This window comes from Sapajus apella, unplaced genomic scaffold (genome assembly GCF_009761245.1).
Source record: "Sapajus apella isolate SASKATOON/1434 unplaced genomic scaffold, GSC_monkey_1.0 scaffold6, whole genome shotgun sequence".
Taxonomy (NCBI): domain Eukaryota; kingdom Metazoa; phylum Chordata; class Mammalia; order Primates; family Cebidae; genus Sapajus; species Sapajus apella.
In genome coordinates, this window is record NW_022436946.1 from 33,628,663 (window position 1) to 33,644,020 (window position 15,358).

General features: G+C 39.1%; 2 protein-coding genes across 3 annotated transcripts in view; one reads left to right on the forward strand and one right to left on the reverse strand.

The window, feature by feature from the left end:
- COL10A1 (collagen type X alpha 1 chain) overlaps positions 1-4,310 on the forward strand; it is a 37,680-nt gene extending 33,370 nt beyond the window's left edge. For both annotated transcript variants that reach the window (XM_032274386.1, XM_032274387.1), the window contains exon 3: positions 1,266-4,310. In XM_032274386.1, coding sequence (XP_032130277.1) covers positions 1,266-3,154 — 1,889 coding nt within the window. In that variant the 3' untranslated portion in view covers positions 3,155-4,310. The remainder of the gene's footprint in view (positions 1-1,265) is intronic.
- Positions 1-15,358, reverse strand: part of LOC116548936 (5'-nucleotidase domain-containing protein 1-like) — a 44,451-nt gene that overhangs the window by 22,030 nt on the left and 7,063 nt on the right. Inside the window, exons 3-6 of the mRNA XM_032274392.1 lie at positions 14,823-14,894; positions 12,331-12,437; positions 7,432-7,511; positions 5,281-5,365 (exon numbers count right to left, since the gene is read on the reverse strand). Of these exons, the coding sequence (XP_032130283.1) occupies positions 5,281-5,365; positions 7,432-7,511; positions 12,331-12,437; positions 14,823-14,894 (344 nt within the window). The remainder of the gene's footprint in view (positions 1-5,280; positions 5,366-7,431; positions 7,512-12,330; positions 12,438-14,822; positions 14,895-15,358) is intronic.

Genomic DNA, 15,358 nt, shown 5'->3' on the forward strand with positions numbered 1-15,358 from the left:
GAAAATCCATGGGGAAAGCGCTATGTATTTATTAATAAATGTTCTCAAATTGAAATACAACTCTAATTATTATGAAAAATATCTAAATCAAAAACAGTTTCCTATTTCAGCCTATTTTCCCATTTCAGCCTATCTATTTTAATGATTTTCTCTGCATTTATACACATCAAATGTTTTCCAAATCTCAGAAACATCTTTACCTTGTGCTTTCCCCATACTTGTGGTCCAGCAGCATTTTTCACATCACAGGCACTATGATTTTTTTTTTTTTTTTTTTGAGACGGAGTTTCGCTCTTGTTACCCAGGCTGGGGTGCAATGGCGCGATCTCGGCTCACCGCAACCTCCGCCTCCTGGGTTCAGGCAATTCTCCTGCCTCAGCCTCCTGAGTAGCTGGGATTACAGGAACATGACACCATGCCCAGCTGAATTTTTGTATTTTAAGTAGAGACGGGGTTTCACCATGTTGACCAGGGTGGTCCCGATCTCTTGACCTCGTGATCCACCCGCCTCGGCCTCCCAAAGTGCTGGGATTACAGGCGTGAGCCACCGCGCCCCCGGCACTATGATTTTTTAGTTTAAGTTTAGTTTATCAGGTCAAGTGACCTCAGAGCTCTATGAAAACAATATGTATTTGTATTTAGGTAAGTACTTTAATGCTATTTTATGTGCCTTACCCATTATGTTTAATTCTCTAAATCTTTGTTTTGATTTTAAGTCAATAATGGAGAGTATAAAAGCTCACAGTATATTCTGAGGTAAAAATAAATAAACCTAAATCTAACCTGGGTTCAGCAGGGGCATGGCAATGTAAATCAGAATTAATTCTGTTTCTCTTTTATGTCTGACAAGATAGCTTTGAGAAGGAAAATTTTTATAGTTCTTAAACATTTTCTCAGTTATTCTGCCCTAGTCTTTTTCTGCCTTTTCTGTACACGATTTTCCCAAAACAGATGTACTAAATTTACTCTCACTGTCACTTGTTCTAGAGGAATTCTTCAATCCCAGCTCATTTTCATGAATCACTGTCATGTGATAAAAGTATTATGGTAGCCATGGTTTTATGAAATCATCTTCTCTAGCAGAGTTTTTTTTTTTTAAAGCAATGCAAAACATATTCTCTAAAACCATTTCAGAATGTTTTGTCTACATGGAATAAATGACACTGAAATATCCTATCCCAATTCGTATTTTGAAAGGCAATGATTATCTTTAATGTCACTAACCATCCCCTTCTATGGGTGGGTGTGTTGGGTGTGTCTTTTAGGTATAGCAGTAAGAGGAGAGCAAGGTGTTCCTGGTCCACCAGGACCCGCTGGACCTCGAGGGCACCCAGGTCCTTCCGGACCACCAGGAAAACCAGGCTATGGAAGTCCTGGACTCCAAGGAGAGCCAGGGTTGCCAGGACCACCGGGATCATCAGCTGTAGGGAAGCCAGGTGTGCCAGGACTCCCAGGAAAACCAGGAGAGAGAGGACCATATGGACCAAAAGGAGATATTGGACCAGCTGGCCTACCAGGACCACGGGGCCCACCAGGGCCACCTGGAATCCCTGGACCAGCTGGTATTTCTGTGTCAGGAAAACCTGGACAACAAGGACCCGCAGGAGCCCCAGGACCCAGGGGCTTTCCTGGAGAAAAGGGTGCACCAGGAGTCCCTGGTATGAATGGACAGAAAGGGGAAATGGGATACGGTGCTCCTGGCCGTCCAGGTGAGAGGGGTCTTCCAGGTCCTCAGGGTCCCATGGGACCACCTGGCCCTCCTGGAGTGGGAAAGAGAGGCGAAAATGGGGTTCCAGGACAGCCAGGCATCAAAGGTGATAAAGGTTTTCCAGGAGAAATGGGACCAAGTGGCCCACCAGGTCCCCAAGGCCCTCCTGGGGAACGAGGGCCAGAAGGCATTGGAAAGCCAGGAGCTGCTGGAGCCCTGGGCCAGCCAGGGATTCCAGGAACAAAAGGTCTCCCTGGGGCTCCAGGAAGAACTGGGCCCCCAGGGCCTCCTGGCTTTGGGAAACCGGGCTTGCCAGGTCTGAAGGGACAAAGAGGACCTGCTGGCCTTCCTGGGGGTCCAGGTGCCAAAGGGGAACAAGGGCCAGCAGGTCTTCCTGGGAAGCCAGGTCTGACTGGACCCCCTGGGAATATGGGACCCCAAGGACCAAAAGGCATCCCAGGCAACCATGGTCTCCCAGGTCCTAAAGGTGACACAGGGCCAGCTGGGCCTGCAGGATACCCTGGGGCTAAGGGTGAAAGGGGCTCCCCTGGGTCAGAAGGAAAACCAGGGTATCCAGGAGAACCAGGTCTCAGTGGTCCTAAGGGTAACCCAGGGCTACCAGGCCCAAAAGGTGATCCCGGAGTTGGAGGCCCTCCTGGTCTCCCAGGCCCTGTGGGTCCAGGAGGAGCTAAAGGAATGCCAGGACACAGTGGAGAGGCTGGTCCAAGAGGTGCCCCTGGAATACCAGGTACTAGAGGCCCTATTGGGCCACCAGGCATTCCAGGTTTCCCTGGTTCTAAAGGGGATCCAGGAAATCCTGGTCCTCCTGGCCCAGCTGGCATAGCAACTAAGGGCCTCAATGGACCCACTGGGCCACCGGGGCCTCCAGGTCCAAGAGGACACTCTGGAGAGCCTGGCCTTCCAGGGCCCCCTGGCCCTCCTGGCCCACCAGGTCAAGCAGTCATGCCTGAAGGTTTTATAAAGGCAGGCCAAAGGCCCAGTCTTTCTGGGATGCCACTTGTTAGTGCCAACCAGGGAGTAACAGGAATGCCTGTGTCTGCTTTTACTGTTATTCTCTCCAAAGCTTACCCAGCAATAGGAACTCCCATTCCATTTGATAAGATTTTGTATAACAGGCAACAGCATTATGACCCAAGGACTGGAATTTTTACTTGTAGGATACCAGGAATATACTATTTTTCCTACCACGTGCACGTGAAAGGGACTCATGTTTGGGTAGGCCTGTATAAGAATGGCACCCCTGTAATGTACACCTATGATGAATATATCAAAGGCTACCTGGATCAGGCTTCAGGGAGTGCCATCATTGATCTCACAGAAAATGACCAGGTGTGGCTCCAGCTGCCCAATGCCGAGTCAAATGGCCTATACTCCTCTGAGTACGTCCACTCCTCTTTCTCAGGATTCCTAGTGGCTCCAATGTGAGTACACCCCACAGAGCTAATCTAAATCTTCTGCTTGAAAAGGCATTCTCCAACTCTACCCCACCCTACAAAATGCATATGGAGGTAGGCTGAAAAGAATATAATTTTTATTTTCTGAAATACGGATTTGAGTTATCAGACCAACAAACCTTCCCCGTGAAAAGTGAGCAGCAATGTAAAAACACATGTGAAGACCCTCTTGAATTTCTAGTCAGCAATCCTAAGCCTCTTTCAAGTTTTCTGTGAACTCCTCCAATATTTAAAAATATCACCAAAGAAGTCCTGCTATGTTAAAAAAAAAAAATCTAAAGAAAAAAAAAGAAATACAGCTCTAAGTTATGTGAAGTTTGATTTGAGAAACTCAACATTCCCTTTTTTAAAAAACCTGTTTCTAACTACTAATATGAGAACTTCTTAGGAAACATTCAGGAGGTATCATATAACTTTGTAGAACTTAAATACTTGAATATTCACATTTAAAAGACACTGTATCCCCTAAAATATTTCTGAAGGTGCCATACTCTGAGGCCTGTATGGCCCCTTTCATCAATATCTATAAAATATACAGGAGCATGTATACTTTTAAAGCTCTTATATTAAAAAACCCCAAAATATTATATTGAAGTTCATCTGAAATGCAAGGTGCTTTCGTCAATGAACCTTTTCAAGCTTTTCTGTGACTGCAGAGAAGCTTTTTATATACCCAGCATAAATTGGAAACAGGTATCTGACCTATTCCTATTTATTTAACAAAAATGTGATTAATCTGACTTCTTTAATTCCTTATTGGAGCTTATGTGATGCGATTTTCTGGATTTACAGAACGTTAGCACGTGTACCTTGTGCCTCCCATTCAAGTGAAATTATAATTAACATTGAGGGTTTCAAAGAATTGACTAGAAGTGGAGATACATTATTTATTTATGCTCTGTACTGTATTTTTATATTGCTGTTTAAAACTTTTAAGCTGTGCCTCACTTATTAAAGCACAAAATGTTTGACCTACTCCTATTTACAATACAATAAAATAACATCAATAGACTTTTATGCTGAATTAATTTGAAAGCAGCAATTTGCTGTTCTCAACCATTCTTTTAAGGCTTTTCATTTTTTAAAGCTAATAAAAAAGTGGAACAATAAAGTGGTGGGTGGCTTTTGCAGTTGTCATGGATATGTTCCTATACTGGGGATGAATATTCATTCCTACAGACCCAAGCACTAAGGGTAGACCCGTGAAAAGGTACCCTCAAAGCCACATGCAATCTGAGTGAGGGTCAAGGGCTGATGACTAGGCATAGAAAGATGAGACAGTCACCACAAAGTTGTAATTTTCTTCTGGGAGGGAAAGAAGCAGGTGACAGAGAAATATGTCATTTGAACAAATATTCTGCAGTTACTATTTACTGTCTTGACATGTTTTTAGTCATAATATTTAAAATTGTTTTGATGGCTTGAATTACATTTTAAAAAGGCAAGCAATTTTTTATGTCAATCAAAAGGCAACATTTTTCCAAGCTGAAAAATAATACTCTTGAGCATCCATCATCTGATTAGTTTAATCAGGACGATGTGGCTCAAGTCACTGAGGTAACATACTATAAAGGCATCTATTTATTCCTTAGAAGCAATCTTGTGTAATCCAAGCTGGGGTGTGATTAGAAAGGTAAAATTCAGGGCTCAAGATTGGTGATATCTCTGCCCCCATTCTGGGTCAGCCAATCTTGTTCCTTAGGCAACAAGAACAAAATTTCTGTTGGCAGACATCTGCCCACATGTCTATAACTACTACATTAATGGTTACAAGTCACCAACCCTCATGCCCAAGCCAGGAAAAAGCAAAACCGGAACTTCAATTCTGAGGAACTCACAGAACGAACCTCATGGCAGGCATAGTAAAAGAGAGTGTAACAGCACAGTACAGCTTGGAATATAGGCAATTATAATCATGAAAGAAGTGCAAATAAAAGGACCTCTGAAAATGTAAGCAGAACTAACTTTATAATAATATTTAAGCTCAAACTAAATCCTAAGTAAGATACATAGCAAAGCACATACTTTCTAACTAATTCACCAGACAAACATAGTTTCACAAACATGTATTAGGAAGCCCCTCTTTACGATACTCACCCTTAAAAGCTGACATTTTATAATTGTGTTGTATAGCAGCAACTATATCCTTCCAAAAATCAAATGTTTTTTGACCATTGTTCTGCTGAAAAAATAATTCCAAATGTAATAAATGCAATAATTCAGTTTTTAAGCATAGTGAAAAATGCTGGCAAATACAATGCAGACAGTCCCTGACTTAAGATGGTAAGACTTATATTTTTTTTATTTTATGATGGTGCAAAAGTGATAAAGATTCAGTAGAAACTTTAAGTACCCATACAACAATTTTGTTTTTCACTTTTAGTACAGTATTCAATAAATCACATGAGATATTCAATACTTTATTATAAACAAGGCTTTTTGTTTGGTGACTTTGCCCAACAGTAGACTAATGGAAGTGTTCTGAGTATAAGCTAAGCTAAGCTATGATATTCAGTAAGCCAGATGTTTAAAATGCATTTACAGTATTTTTGGCTTAACGATGGATTTGTCAGAAAAAAACCCATCATAAGTTAAGGAGCATCTCTATTACTATATTCTCAAAGGAGTTTATATTTTAGAAAACATCATAGATTAATAAAGTTCTCATTCTTCTAAATGTGATTTTAAAAAGAGAAATCTTCCATGAAAATCACTGCTATGTATATACACACATATCACTAAATGTTAATATTGCTCATTTAGCCCAAATAAAATAAAAATTTCCACTTATCAAAGTCTAAAAATTATAGAGTATTTTTAAACACAGCAAATTCACAGCATTATATAATTTCTGAGATATCAGAATGTTTGATATAAGATACTATGGCATCAATGGGACTAAGAAGACTGAAGCCTGACTTTAGAATTCAGTGCACAGGTAACCTGAATTTCAATATGAAAGAGCAGCAAATCTCAATAGAAGAAATGAATCAGGTTCCAAATCCAAAATGTAAATTTTTATTAAGATTTTTTTCAATCAGAAAGCAAATAAACATTACATTAAAACACACAACCCTAAGATCCTTTGCTTCCTGGGAAATGTTAACCAGTGACCTATCCAAAGAAAGACAGACTACTAGATATTTATATCTAAATATACAAACTCCAAAATATTTAAAGACTGTTACACTTTGCTTATAATAACTACCAAATGAGAAACTGACTCTATCGTGTATTAATAAAGATTTCTATGAACATACCCAAACATACCCAAATGGAAGCTTTCACAACACATAAGTATAATTCTGATTCACAAGTAAAACATTACCTGTGTTCTATTATCAAAATGACAGTAGTGACTTTTTTTTTTATTTTTTGAGACAGAGTCTCACTCTGTCACCCAGGCTAGAGTGCGGTGGTGCAATCTCAGTTCACTGCAACCTCTGCCTCCCGGGTTCAAGCAATTCTCCTGCCTCAGCTTCCTGAGTAGCTGGGACTACAGGCACACACCACCATTTCTGGCTGATTTTTGTATTTTTATTAGAGATGGAGTTTCATCATATTGGCCAGGCTGGTCTTGAACTCCTGACCTTATGATCTGCCCATCTCAGCCTCCCAAAGTGCTGGGATTACAGGCATGAGCCACTGTGCCTGGTCCAAATAGCAGTGATTTTTAAAAGACAACATATGCATAAAGAAAAGTGATTCTGACATATAAATCTATTTTATGTTTACAGGTCTTAAGTCCTAAGTATAAACTAGTATAACAAGAGATTGAATTTAATCTTGATACACAGTACAGAAGAAAAAATTTACATTCATTAAGTGATGCTCAAAATGGTGAATTTTTAAATTTCATCAATTTTTTTGCTTTTATATTATTTAGAATGCTTAAAGACATGCCGAATTGTCTTAACCTTTAACTTTTCATTTTGCTAAATGAAACTATTTATTTTACTAAAGAAAATATTTTGTCCAGATGCAAGTTCTGTATTTATTTTCTTTTTCTAAACTTTTGCACCCTCTGCTGGAGAATAGGTTTATTTTTCCTGAAAGGAAAAAAAAGTCACTGCTATTTAATTTCCCAAAAATATTTTAACCAAATTCACCACGTTTTCTTTCCTCATCACCTCTGAAACCACAAAGAAGAAACTGAGCAAAAATCACAGCTCAGAAGCAATATGTAATTAAGTTCTCCAATTTATGACTGAGACATATCATAGTTTAAAAAAATGAGCCCCCACTTACTTTTGTTAAATAGTCCACCACCCTGGCACATAGAAGAGCTCCTGGCAGGTCAAAGTAGTTGTCGTAAAAATAGTACTTTCCTAAAAAAGAACAAAATTTTAAACTGGGAACAACATAATGCTGTATGCATGTGAAATACACAGAAATGTGGCTGAAGAGACATTAGATTTTGGTTTAATTATCTGAAGAAGCCTCCATTTCAATTCAAAATGGCACCATTATTGGCTGTCATTGTCTTTTAAAAAAGATGTAAGCTCTGAGGGCACCACAAGAAATTTAAAATATAATATCTGGAAGTTAAGCATTGTATTCAAAGATATTTTAGTAAGCTTAAAGAATGTAAAAACTAAGAAGAGTATATGTAAAAAATAAAATAGAAAATTAAAAAGCCATAATTTATGTTATCGATGTCACTGAATTTCAAAACAATCAATTAACCTAATGCTGGAGTGCCATGAAGAGCTCCCTACTTTCAGATTGGTTGGCCAACCCCACCTAGAGTACTGCATTCTATTTTTATGCCATTTAAGACAAATTTCAGTACAATGTGAAAAAAACTGGGGTGATAAGTAGAATATAACCACGCCATGTGAAAACACAGTGTACTTATCTTATAAAAACTGTAGCTAACAAATGGGAGGACGGGGGAACAAAAATCAAGTGATTATAATCAAAATCAAGTGTAGAGTATGGGACAGGTACATTCCAAGATTTCACGGAAGAGAAGGATTTGGTTTATTCTATATGACCTTAGGGTAGAATTACATTTTAGCCCTTCTTTGGCACACGTGACTTTTGGGTCTGCTGTCCCTGAACAGACAATTTTGATGACCCATGTCACATCCCCTTGGCCCATGTCTGATTCCAGCCACAGCTATGCTAATAGCACCATCCCACCTTGGCATACTGTGTTATTCTCTTCCTCCCAAAGGCTCTGGAGCCCATGTGGCAAACTACAAACTTGGAACAGGTTCAGGAACCAGTAAATGAATGCCCTGCCTCCTGTTCCATGGACTGACAATTCTGGGAGGTATTTTCCGTGCTTCTCCTTGGAAGTCCCAGTGGAGTCCAGCACCCATTCTTCCTTCCATGTCTCACCCTCTCATTCCTTCACTCCTGACTACTGAGATCAGGAGTAACCACTCTGCTTTTGAGGGAACCCAACCTCACAGAGTTCCCTAGAGAACGCTTGTTACCAAGAAGAATCAAAGAGAACCAGTAGGCAAAGCCAGATTTTGCATTAATAATAAGATGCTTGAGTACATCATTGTAATCATTTGATTTAGATTCCCCCCTTCTCCCATTTGTTAGCTATGCATATGAGGTTATGGAACACATTTGTCTTGTTGTTTAGTGTTGACTAGGCAGTGTTCAGCATATTCTAAGTACTCAAGAGATGTTTGCTGAATGAATGAATGAGTAACCAATAATCAAATAGATTACTTTGGAATGCAAAAGTATTATAGGGAAATTAGAAGAAAGCCATATGCAGAAGCCAGGGTTCTGTTCCTCTGAATTTTATTTTGTGCCTCTTACTTCTTCCGGTAGAATTATTTAAAAATGTATAAAAAATAAAATCGAAGTTTTCTTTCTGTTAATTCATAAAGTGGCTGTGTCAGTTTGCGTTCATTCCCTCAGTTAAAAATATTTTGGTTGATACAGTCTCCCTGTTTTTCATTCTTTCATAGCTTAAATTGTTAGGGGAACCTCTCAGGCTGTTTTTAATTCCTAAGAAAGGTCATGATGGCTTTGCCAGTGTGAAGAATCAGTGATCTGGAAGAAAAGGAAAACGATATGCCATGTGGTTTTCTGCCTCTGCTTTGCTATGCTGTAAGACTGTATGACACCCCAGAACTCCCAAGGCTTAGGACAGTAGGCAAAGCTTCCCAAGGTTCATTAATCTGCACTTTGTCTTATCTCTTGGCCTGACACTAGAGTGACCCAACTTGATGGGTTGGGCACTGCTGTCTCAGGCACTGCTGGAGCAGGAGGCATCCCAGCATTGCCAGTTACATACCCTTGCTTTTCTCCTCCGATTCTCCTTCATTTGCGGGTACTAATGGATAAAATTCATTCCAAGAGTTCAACTACTGATTTTGAGTAACGGGTGAGGTCTAATCAAATAATTCAGGGGGAGCCCAATGAGAAGAGCTCATTGGTTCTCACCCACAATGCAAGAGGCTAAGGTCACTTGACTGTTGAACGTGGGCTAAATGTCCATTGTGTGGACACAAAGAGGTTTGTTCAGCCTTGAGCTGTTAAGTGGGCCAGGCTGCTTGCAATGCCTCACCCAGCACCCAAACTCTGACACTATACCATGTGAAAGCTTCAACCTCCACCTCTGTATAGAAGAGATAGCTCATTGTGAATGAAGTGAATAGTGAGCCCAGTTCAACAAAACAAGCCTCTGAATTAAAACCAAGTCCAATAATCAATAAGTTTTACAAGCAGAAAGACTGCTCCCCAAGAAGCCACTACCAACCCTACTCCCTTTGTCTTAGTGGCCATGGTAGAATGGAAAATGAAGAACTGAGGGGAAGGGAAAAATTTATGTTAATAAATGTTCTCACTTCTGCAAGTAAGTGATATTATCTCCACTCAAAGATGAGTAAAATGATGCTAAGAGTGACTTAGTACCAGAGTCACTTTATCCAGCAAATTGTCACAGAGCCAGTATGATCCAGGATTGTCTGGCACCAAGCTCCTTGTGATTTCTACTAGATCAAGCTGTTTCTACATAATCTACCATTTAGGGAAGGTAAGTTTAAAAGGATTTGCTCTCTGGAGATCAGCTGGCAAGGAAAACTGGTCTTATATCAGCAACCTGAAAAGAGATTATCAAACAAGTTGTCACTAAAAACCTCTACATCCATCAGTGCTTTAAATTTCCTAAATGTACTGATATGGAATATACTTTACAACTCTGCTTTTTACTCTGAAGGTTAATACACTTAAATGCAGAAGAAAACTATAGATATAGAATCAACTGGAGTTCCTGAAAATAAAGAACTTATTTGGTAACATTTATCAAAATTTTAAATCTATATATCTTTAGAGCAAGTACACTTCTAGGAGTTTATCCTAGATATATTTATGTAAGTGCAAAATATACATTCATGAAAACATCACCACAGGCCTGTTCGTAATGGTGAAACACCAGACACAACATAAATGTCCACTGCTAGGAGGAGCCTGATTAAACAAATCATGATACAAGCACTGAATTGCAGAGCATCCCAGCATTTAGAAGAACACAATGTACCTCGTGTGTGTGTGTTGATGCCAGAATCTCCAAGAAGTAAATTAAAAAGAGCAAGGTAAATATATAATCCCTTTTGTATGCATTTAAAAAATAAGCTCTGGGGAAAGGGACTCTGGAAGACAGGAGTTGAAGACAATTACTCTTCCTTCTATTCATTTCTATAATATTTAAATTTTCTAACCATGTGCTGAGATTAATTTTTAATCTAAACAAACTTTAACTGGGCTGTGGAATCACAGGCCATTTTTTTCTTTCTTTCATACTTTTCCATATTTAAAAAAATCATATGATTTTTTAAAGGCATTAGCTCTCCCTCATTTTGCAAAAACAATGGGCCTCTATTATGTGTCACAACCTGAACTGGGCACCTGGATGGGAAACACTTCCCTAACCAACTCAGGTAAGTGCAGATAAACTCCCAGGAACATCCGCATCAGGCTCCTGGCCAAGTAAGCTCCAGATAAAGCTGCTGATTCCAGGAGGCAGCGCTCTCTAGTGGGCAAAACGGTGAGTAAACAGGTGCGTCTTACCAAGTGAATGAATGCTCTTTTAGCAGGTGGCAAATACTTCTTTAAAATACTCCGGATCTTAATGAATTTCAGAGTAAAACACTTAGGTATGTGCCTGGCTTTTCCAGGAGAAGGGAAGAGCCTGTTTACACCTGCCAACATCTGGAGAGATAATAGCAGTTCTTTACCATCATTTGAGCAGAAGGCTTTCCATCCATTTGACTTGACAGGTATTATACAAAGGCATTCTATGTCTAACTCCAATGTGAAATCTTAGTTTCTCCTATCAACTAATTTTATCAATAGCACTCATGCTTCCTGACATTTTCAGCTCTCTATAAAAACAAACAAGTAAACAAAACAGAACTCTCAAAAGAGAGCAAATGTAACAAAGCAAACATGATAGGTACAAGGAGTAACTACAACTCTTTTCAGGTTACTGTAGTCTCTGAAAGAGAAAAGGTGCAACCAAATACTGTAGTGTGGAAGAAAACTGCAAAGTGGTCAAAAAATAAAAACAAATAAAGAAACTAATAATTGGGATTTTTAATAACATCTAACCATTCCCTATTAATTATGCACATTTCTGTCTGTAAATAACTTTTGAATAATCATTTCATGTTTACCCATGGTGAAACTCTTTAAAGGCAATGGAAAAGAAAAATAGTAGTCATTTGAAAAACAGGAAAATAAGAGACAAAGGCAGATGATACTAAACTGGCAGTAAGGAAGATAATTATAGAAAACAGAAGTGGTAGGTAATGTAAATATGTGGAGAAATCAGAGATGGAGGAAGAAAAGGTAAGGATCGAGCATAAAACAAATTGGTAAATACAGGACAACTAAGGCCTGTATTATTTCTAAGTGCTAATCTTTAAACCAGAACAAGTACAGGTAAAAGGAGTACCAATAAATTCTGTGAACAGTATTTTGAACCATCTGCGAAACAGAAATCAAATGCACTTGGAAAAAATACATCCTATTGCTATAAAACTGAAGCAGCTCTGTTTTGCATCCTGCCCAGCAGGGGGAAAGGGGAGTCTTCTTTGTCCTTACATCAAAGGTTTAGGGTACAAAACAAACAGGGAATAGATGGTGAAGCTGCCTCCTTCCTCCTTCGAGTCATACCTGAGCGGCAAGCCATTCCAGTGTCCGACAAGAAGTGCTTCCACTCTTTCTTGCCATATGCCTCTGCCAGCACTGCTGGAGTCATCATCTTGGTGCCATGGCTTGCTCTGATTTTGGGAGAGGATGCACATTGTTCATTAATGGTTCCCTTGAATGCCCCTTCCTCTATCATTGTGACTGTTGATCCCTGTTGCCCCTGGAGCTAACAAATACATACATATTTTTTCTGTCTTCAGCTGGGTGCCTCCCTGTTTAGGATTCTATAAAGTAAATTTCTGTGGACAGCTGTAGCACTTCCCCCTTTTAATCTAGGAGGTGGCAGGTGATTAGGAGATGCTCACTCTGAGGTCAACATTGGATAAGATAACACCCTTTTTTAGAGAAGTTGTCCTTTAACTATACAGACAAGATTAACATATCTGGAAAAATTAGAAAACAACCATGTTTACTGGGAAGCCGGTTCTGGCAGCACTAGAGAAAGAGCAGTAGGTACCAGAGTCAAAGTGTGAGTCCACCAGGCACATAGGAGTAACAGGAGACACCTGGCACCCACAAGTGGATGACTATGAGCATGCAGGACCATGAAGACAAGATGGGAGCAACCTGCCCACTCAAGGACACGGAAACGGCTAAAACCACATGAGGAAATTGAAGAGGAATATGGAAAAACAGAGCAACATGGCAAAAAAGTAGGTATTTTCTGGGCTCAAAATAAGGCTTTTGCATCAGTTAGGTCTGGCTAAAAGAATCTTACTCTGTAGAGAAATATAGTAGTTCCCCTTATCTAGTTTTGCTCTCCACAGTTTCAGTTACCTGTGGTCAACCTGGGTTGAAAAATACTAAGGGCATAATTCCAGAAACAAGCAATGCATACGTTTTAAATTGCATGCCATTCTGAGTTCTAGTGTTATATTTTATTTTTATTTTCTTACTGTACCTAGTTTATAAATTAAACTTTATTATAGGATAAGACATAGTACATGTAGGGATGTGCACTATCTGTGATTTCCAGTAACCACTGAGGGTCTTGGAAGATAATCTCTGAGGATAAGGAGGGATTATTGTAGTTGAAATTTTAGTGTAGTTTATTATGAGAAATGATAACGATCGAGAATATTATTCTCTTGGTATTACAATGCAGTAACAAAATAATATGAAGGAAAAAAGAAATAAAATAAGAAAAAACAAATGGGCTCTTTTTTATGAAGAGGTTAGCATTTTAGAAAGCTATATGTAAAGATCAAGGAATCCCGAATGAGAAATATGATGAGACAAGGAATCTACTATACTGGTTGGAAGAAAGCATCAAGGAGCTACGCTAATAAATTCAGGAGAAACTAAAGGTTAGCCAGGACTTGAATGGAGAGAGACAGGCCTTGCAGGATGAGGATGGGGATAGGAACAGACAGACAAGCAAGGAGAGAAAGAAACAAAATTGTAGAATGCTTTTCATTCTTTTAACCATGGTTGAAGACAGCCAAGAACACTGTGAATCTGACAGTAGAGTTAAAGGTCATAGACAAAGCTGCATTTACACATATCCCATCTCTGGATGCCTGAGGGATAAACATGGAAACAAATTACAAAATACCAAAGGTGGGACTACACCTGCTTTAGTTAGATGCACCTTAGGGGAAGGTCTGGGGGAAAGTGTGAAAGGAGTTTACATCATGCAAAAAGAATGATGTATCAAAAGAGAGTATATATTAGGGGTCTGGGAGTTTTCTCCTTTGATTCTGATCCTGTTTGCATATGTAATAAGCGGCATAGCTTCATACCCATGTTGGCTTGCCTGTACTATTAGTACTGGAGAAAAAACAGATGCTCCCTCCCTGGTGCCCTTTGAGAGACAGAGCAGTGATAGCTGCTGCTTCTGGACTGCTTGCCATACCCTTAGCAACAGTTAAGAGGTTGGGCCCACTAAGAGAGGAGAGAAGGAAAGAAAATCAGCCTGGCGTGCGGGAGGAGGGAGAGGTTGATGAGACTTGGAACAGTCCAGAAAAGCTTCCAAAAGGAGATAGGACACAACATGACCCATGCATGATAGGGACAAATTTAGAAAAATGGAGAAGGAAAGGGTGGTGGGTATACAACACCAACCTATACCCAATACCCATTCTTTCTTCCTTAACAAAAAGAACCCCAATTTTATTTTAGGCATCTACATACTCAGCTAAAACATTATAATTCCTGGGCTCTTTTGCCAAAAGGAGTGGTCAATGAGATGCAGCAAGTTATAAACTTTCTATTGTATTTCCTACAAATATTTTTAATGGGATAAACTTAAAGGAACTAGGCCTTTAAGTCTAATCCTCACAAATTCATATTTGAATGGCTCAAACAATTCATACAAAGACATGTAGGCACACAGATAATGTTATCTAATTAATTAAAATAATCGTATTTAACCTGTATTGTAAGGGTCATATTTCATGCAGTAATAAAGTGTCCCAGAGAAAGCAAAGTTTTGACTTCGCAACTATTTTTATTACCTGAGAACAGTGCCATTATCTGCAAGTTTAAGGAAGTTCCCATCTTCTAGATCCAATGCCAAACCCTTGCAACTAAAATAGAAAAGTTTGATTATCAATCAATTAATATATTTAGCTAACCTAAGAAATAACAACCTATATTTTCCAAACATCATAATGTTAAAAGGGGAATTCTCCCATGCAGGGGAATGATATGTTAATCACACAAATAAGAATAACTACGAACTGTAAAATTAAATATCCATCACTGAGTGGATATAAAACGAATATTGTTATATAGGCAAACAAAGGAAAGCATATTTAGTTTGTAAAAATCCTTAGGCTTTTAAAAAGGTAAATCTAAAACTCTAAAGAGAAAAAAATAACCTGAACATCATCCCATACCTTTGTTAAAATGTACAAATGTTTTCCACTAAATAAAATATATACACACACACATCTATATATTACTAGTTAAGCATTTAGCCAGTCGTTCCTACACTCTAGAATTTGTCTCAATTTAGGTCAGTTTACAAGAACTTGCCCTCTGGACAAGG